General features: G+C 26.8%; 1 protein-coding gene across 3 annotated transcripts in view; it reads right to left on the bottom strand.

Annotated features, from left to right (window-relative positions):
• Nucleotides 1–391: 391 nt before the first annotated feature.
• INPP5E (Inositol-3-phosphate synthase) overlaps nt 392–7,269 on the bottom strand; it is a 13,916-nt gene continuing 7,038 nt past the window's right edge. For 2 of the 3 annotated variants that reach the window (XM_011060171.2, XM_087410192.1), the window contains exon 5: nt 392–7,177. In XM_011060171.2, the coding sequence (XP_011058473.1) occupies nt 7,063–7,177 (115 nt within the window). In that variant the 3' untranslated portion in view covers nt 392–7,062. The remainder of the gene's footprint in view (nt 7,178–7,269) is intronic. The other variant, XM_087410193.1, reaches the window with a different exon arrangement.

Raw genomic sequence — 7,269 nt, 5'->3', positions numbered from 1 at the left:
TATTTTCAAAAATTTATCATATTTCAAATTTATAAAGATATCTGATCATCTAAGTACCTTAAACTTCTTCAAATTTTTTAACTTTTCTTTGGAAATTATAAAAATCTTAGAACATTTTAGAATTTATATATAATATAAAGAATTCTAGAAGAAAACATAGACTTTTTCAACACTTGTAAAAAATGTTCTATCTATATATTAAAAATCTGAGAAATTTGTTTAAAATTTATAAAATTATATATGCATAAATTTTTGAGAAACTAGATATATAAAAAGTTATAAGAAAAAATTTTACTTTTAATAATTTATTTATTTATTTTAATCCTTCGATACACGCTGGGGAGTAGAGATAGATTTGAGTAAGAGTTGTAGATGAATATTTCGACGGTGATGGATTTTGAATTGTTTATTTAAACGTACAAGCACATACAGAACAATAGTTGAGTACATTCAAATAGAATTTCTACCGTTCATCATTTTGGCGAGCGTCATGAGAATTCATCTCAGCCGCATAGGCGTGTATTTCTTCATATACAGCGCATTTGATAAAAAAAAAAGTTTATATACCTTGCGCTGATGATTTTTGGATCGTGTCATTTGTGCGCTTTTAATCTGCGATTATTAATTAGCATGTACGCACATACATATGCAGTTTTCCGCTAACAAGATATCACTACACAGAAATAATGGTTTTGCTAGAATATCTAAAACTTTAACTATTGATATATATATATATAGATTTGAATAATTTTATTGGATCATCAAAATAATTATGTAAAATGCTCAAACTTAGCGCTGTTCCAAAGAATTGTTGCGCCCGAATGCAGAGCGTCCAGCCGCCACTTTTTCTATTCAGACAATCCGAATCAACCTTCATTAAATTCAAATGAATTCTACACCACGGCTGTAATCAATATAAAAATCACACACACGCATACATATACATAATTGTACGATTATTTTTTAAAGACATGTCGACAATCTTTGCAAGGTAGCTACCCGGGTGCACTGCACTGCTTCTGTTGCTTCTCGGCTTGAACGGTGCTACTCAAACTGATTGCTAGAATCTTAAATTTTTTGCGTTATCATTATAACGCTTGAACGTTTATTTTGATAGCTTAATAAAATTATTTTCAGATCTGAAAGGAGAAAATTCAGGGGAAAATTTTTTTTAGAATTCTTCACATAAAATGTTATAAGAATTTTTTCTATCAGAGATGAAAGAGTTGAATTTTCAGATGTTTTAGCAAAACTGTTTTTTCTGTATAGGATTCAACGATAGGATCTGACAATCTTTTCAAGCTTGTAAAAAAATTATAGGATTTAAAGCAACAAATAAAATATGAAGGAATGATGCGTTTCAAAATTGAAAAATCAATTCGGTGCGCAATTTATATGACTACATAAGTATTGAATTATTGAAGCATTTAAAATCCAGTTTGATCATTAAAGGCATTTATTCCTTATTAGTTGTGTATGAAGGAATGATCTTTCAAAGGAATGTAATTCTATATGAAAGCGGTTCGTAGTCGTGTCCTAAATTCGATTTTGATCCTCGATTTTATAAAAGGTTGATATAGAGAGACTTGAATGAAAGAATGTTAGATGGAATGGGAATTTCGTAAACCCTCAATAAGAATAATTCTTCAATGTTTATTTATAAGTCTAGTTCTAGAAATAATTTTGTAATTGTCACGTTTAATATGCCTTAATTGGTCATACAGTTTCTGCAAAGTAAATTAAATTTGGAAATGTGTTTAATATTTACACTTCAAATTAACTATATAATATGAATGTTGTGTGTAAATAAGATTATATTTTTATCTCATAACATATTAGGTGTTGGAATTAATTCGTAGCGTTTTTAATGAAAGAATGTTATTTATTTCACATGAGCATTAAAAAATACATTAATGAAAGTACTTCCCATCACTTGTAAAACGCTACGAATTAATTCCAACACCTAATATTTTTATAATTTATTTAGTTTATTTGTTATTAACAATTAAATTATTTTTTACAACATTAATAAAAACCTCAATTTTTTATGTACGTATTTTAAGTATTCAAGATAATTTATACAAATTTCATTGTAATTCCGTTTGGTTGTTTGGTAAATGAATAAATAAATAAAATAATTTTATTTTTTTACAGAACAACTAATCTCTGCATCGCAATGAAAGTATATATTATATTATAAATCATATATATTTAAAGTATTATTATTATTGAAATAATTTATCCGTGTAGAAAATCGCCGCTAAATTTTTTCTACTATTTTCAAATGCAATATAAGAACAATCTGTATTTTTTTCATAATTTTTTGAATGTTTTCAAAATAAGTCTAATATATCCTAATTTCAATTTTTATCTATTTCTTTATATCCATATAAATGAAGTTACCGCAAACAAAAGATGCTCAAATAAATCTTAAAATATTTTTCAAATAAACGTTCAAATTAAAAATAACAACAAGTTCCTAAAATTAAATTAATGTTAAAGTCTAGAAATAATGAACAATTTTTATGAAAAACTGCTAGTATTTAGATGTACAAATATTTAATTCATATAAATAAATGACAATATTAAAAGATTATTTCTTTTAGATCTTGTCATTCCTTTATAACAAGCGTGAAAAAAATTGTCAGATTCAACTACTTGACCCTGTATGTTTGAAAATGTATCACAGTACAAGAGTACGAAGATAACTGAAAAAGGGGCAGGTAGCGTTATTTAAATTCATAATACAAGTAGATAAGATATGCTCATAACTAAGACGCATAGCAACGCGCTGACTCTATTTTCAGTCGTTTTAAACATATATCATACAATTTGAAATTAATACAAATAAATAAGTAATAAGTGGTAATAAATAAGTGAAATAAATAATAATAATAAGTGAACAATAGGTAATAAATAGTAATACCGACGTGTTATGTGAAAGGTTACAAAAGTCGCAGTAATCCATTAACAAAATATAAATCAATAAGTTTTGTTTCATTTCTCAAAGATGAGATATACAGAAAAATATGGATAGAAATTCAAGTCCATATGAATAATATCAATATGAAACATGGTATGTTATAAATTTTATATTTTAACATGCTCTACAATATGTTAAAATCATATCTGTCATAGCAAGTGTATTGAAACAAAATCCACTGAAAAAAAGATCAAGTTCTGATTGACTACAACAAATAAATATGCGCAAGAACACACCTTGTCTACTTGCATCACGATTCAGATCATGCACTACAAAAATATCCTCAAAAAATTGCTGTGCATGTATTAAATGATTCTTACTTAATAAACACTTATTGAATTAAATTTACATCTTTTACAACAAACAATACAACAGGCAATACAACAGGCAATAACCTATGTTGTGATTTCTACATCTCATGTGAAAACTTAATTGTAATACTCTTTCGCTGCTTCTCTGATTGATGCGATTTAGATAAGATAATCAACATGTTACAAGCCAAATTATTAAAATATGCTTACTCTCCAGGAATTTTTATTTAAATATCACTACAGAAGAAATTACAACATAGATTACTTATTGTATAGCATTGTTTCTTTTTTTTCTAACTAAAACGAAAATCCGAATGAAATATAATTTTAAGAAAATACGTGCACAGAGATCAAGGGTAATTACGTATATAACGATTTAAGTAAGGCATGATTAAGGCAACCTGCTCAGTAGACTTAAAGATCTTGACCCCGACAGTTTTTAGTCTCGCTTCATTATAGAAGGCTTAGAAATACTAAAAGATGTTTTTAGGCACCTTGTTTGGCAACCTGTCTACGCAATTACAAAGAAGTCATCACAAGTCACTAAAGTATGCATTTGACGCATGACACGAAATGCCTCCATCAAGACATATGTAGTAATATTTTTCCAATTTAAGATTAATCTTTTGATTATTTGTTTGGAGTGCGAGTACTCCAGAATTATGTTCCAACTTTGAAATTTTCGTAATTGAATACATTATGTTTGATAATAAAAGCGATATCATTAAATCACATCTTTTTTTTAAAATACTTACAATTTAATATCACCTAAACTTATTGCCTAACATGTAGTACATCGTATATTTGTCTTTTTTTAATACTTTATGTTTTAATTAGGTCTAAGCACTTTTTTTCTATTAAACATTTATATATGTTCTATAATATATTTAGTGGAACTTTTTAAGCGTATTAAACACATTCTAAATATTGTGGAATTTAATATTTATATATAATTTGTTTATAGTTCATATTGTTCATCTCAACATATAAACATTACGTTATTTTGTTAATTTGCGTTAATTGCTTCTTTTATCAAACAGTAATCTTTGTTACTGTTCTTTTCTTCAGTTAATATATTAGAGAGAAGAGAGGAACATACAGCATTCCTTAGATATATGACATGCTGGGCCTATTTCATGTATTAGAATCTTAGATATAAGATTTTTAAGAATAATGTGAAATATAAAATAAACAAAAAGTAACAACAAAATAAATTTATCATAAAGACAAAGCAATAAGATACATAATAACATCATAATTGAATTGAAAAATATGTATATTTGTACTTAAGAAATTGTGTAATAATTTTAATACTTTTAACTAAATAAATAATGTAAATAGGAGTCATATAGTTAATTACTTATTATATAATGCGATTCACATCACATATTTCTGATATAGCAAACGTTAGATCTAATACTAGTTTAGCCACCTTATTTGTGCATATATTATTATTCTGTAACAATATTGTGTTTGGGGTTTTATAATTAGTCATAATTTGTCATTATTATCTACAATAAGTTAGAAATAGGGTCACTCATTATCAAAGAGCATTATCTTTTAACGCTATAGACTATTTAAAATCGATAACACAACACTATTTAACACGACTATGCTATTTAGCAATTAGTTACTAACGTAGTTACTATATATATATATATATATATATATATATATATATATATATATATGAGGTGCCAAACACCTTCGCGACTTCTGTCAATAATAGATTTCTGAAATCATTTCAAGATGAAAATTCTAATACCAAAATGTGGAGGTTACAATAGTTTTTAAATAAGAAAGGTTTAAAGTTAGCCAATTGAATTGTCCAAAATTCTGTGCTTATGCATAGCATATTGCACAATAGTGAAGATTAGTATTGCCAATTTAATAGAATTTCTACAATTCTACCAGATTTGGAAGTTTCTTTATTATATCGGGAGATTTTTGGGGAGTACAAATGTTTAAGAGGATTTCCGTAACTTTTAGAAAGGAAAATACAAAAAAAAAAACTTAAAAAAAGTAAAATATTTAGAAAATCGCAACATGAAAGATAAATTTTGAATAAACTTAGCAATTTTGGTGTTTTCAAGCATTAATTTTATTCTCTTCTATTCTTCTAAACAACTTCATTACGGTACGGTATGTGCCATGTCTGAGCACGCAAATTTCGAACAATTTAATTGGTTAATATGAAATCCTTTTCATTTAAAAACTATCTGTAGCCTCGACATTTTGATGTTAGGATTTTTTTATCAAAATAATCTCAAGATTGTTATTAATGGATATCATGCAAAGTCTAGGGCATCTTGTGTATATAATGCGATGTGAATCTTAATAACTATATCAACATTTTATTATGTGAGATGAATTTTCGACTACAATTGGAAGGAACATAAGAGACTACGCGTTGGTATAGCTATTAAGATTCTGTATATATAAAACGTTGAGGGAAAGATATTCTACTGTTTTGAATCTTTTTTTAAGACTTTATATAAGGAATGGTCCCAGTAAATAAGAATATAAAGAATTAATAAACAAATTATTTAAATTTTGTGAATATTATCTAATATAGGGATCCCCAAAATGTGGATCGCGTTCCATTGATGAATCGTAAATCGATTTTTGATGAATCGTGAAAAATTTTAGAATGTTAAATTACATTTCATTATATTAAGAGTGCTGCTCCCTTTCATTTCGTATGTGTGAAATTGACTTTTTAACGATTGGCAAAAATTAAAACTACAAATTACAAAATAAATTATAATTGTCAACTTCTTTGATTTGAAAATAATTTGTATCAACATTATTATTAATAGATATAGGAAACAAGCATATTTCACGTACATCTCATACATTTAAAAAATATATTAATAAAAGTATATTTAACAAAAAATTAAAAAAGAGCAAAATTAAAATTAAGTATAAATTAATTAATTCTTATCCCCCTCCCTCCCCCCTGCTTTTCCATACCCACTAAAACTAGATGGATCGTGGAGTTTGCTATTCTACGAAGTGGGTCGCGATTCACAAAAAAGTTTAAGAAACCTGCTCTAATATCTTATTGGCCCAACAGTTTGGTCTACAATTCGTATTACATCTAAATTAATTGAACATAAAAACTAGAAAACTCATTTTATACGAAATTTGACCTATAAATTGTTATCATTATTCCATTAGTAGCAGTAAATTACATAAATATATATTTTAATATTTATAAAATTATTTTTCATCACTATGTAATTTTTTTAACGTCTGAGATGTTAGTTACATTTTGATAAATACTGCAATACAGAATTATTATAAAAAATTTATCTAACTAAACTAGCAGTGTCATAAAATGAATGTAATTTTTTTGTAATTTTTTTTGGCCACATAAAGCCAAATAATATTTTACCTCTCTAATGTCTGTGGCACAATATGAATGTCAGGAATATATCAACGATACATCTAAAATCCTCATCTAGATTTCATTTCATTAAATGAGTAATTTATTTCACTGGTTGACTAGACTTTTACGGTGTTCATTCGTAATTGTAATTTATTATACAAATCTTACTAAAAAAGTATTTCTTGTCACCGCTATAAAAATGGACAGACTTAGCGTACAGAGTACATAAATCGTACAAAAGAAACGTGACATCTATTGTAAGAATGGTACAAAGCGATCATTCTTTCATACTGCCTGTTATAATAAAAAAACAAATCTTTATCTATAAATACATTACCCATTCTGCTGATACATTCTCACAATAGCTTCTAATTTCTTTATTGAATTGAACAAACTTTTGAAGTTTCAAGAGAATCATCCATCGCCGCCGCGCGCCTTCTAATACCTTCCAGATATACTTCGCGATTGAAAAGTCCAGCACCGAGCGGAATTCTAAAAATAAATAACAGAATATATATATATATTGCATCTAATACACATACAAAAGGATTCAAGCTATATGACCATCATCTCTTCAAACGTCA

This window comes from Acromyrmex echinatior, chromosome 10 (assembly GCF_024713525.1).
Source record: "Acromyrmex echinatior isolate Ae372 chromosome 10, ASM2471352v2, whole genome shotgun sequence".
NCBI classification, from domain to species: domain Eukaryota; kingdom Metazoa; phylum Arthropoda; class Insecta; order Hymenoptera; family Formicidae; genus Acromyrmex; species Acromyrmex echinatior.
Note: the sequence above shows the minus strand (reverse complement) of the source record. Positions and strands in the feature narration are given on the sequence as shown.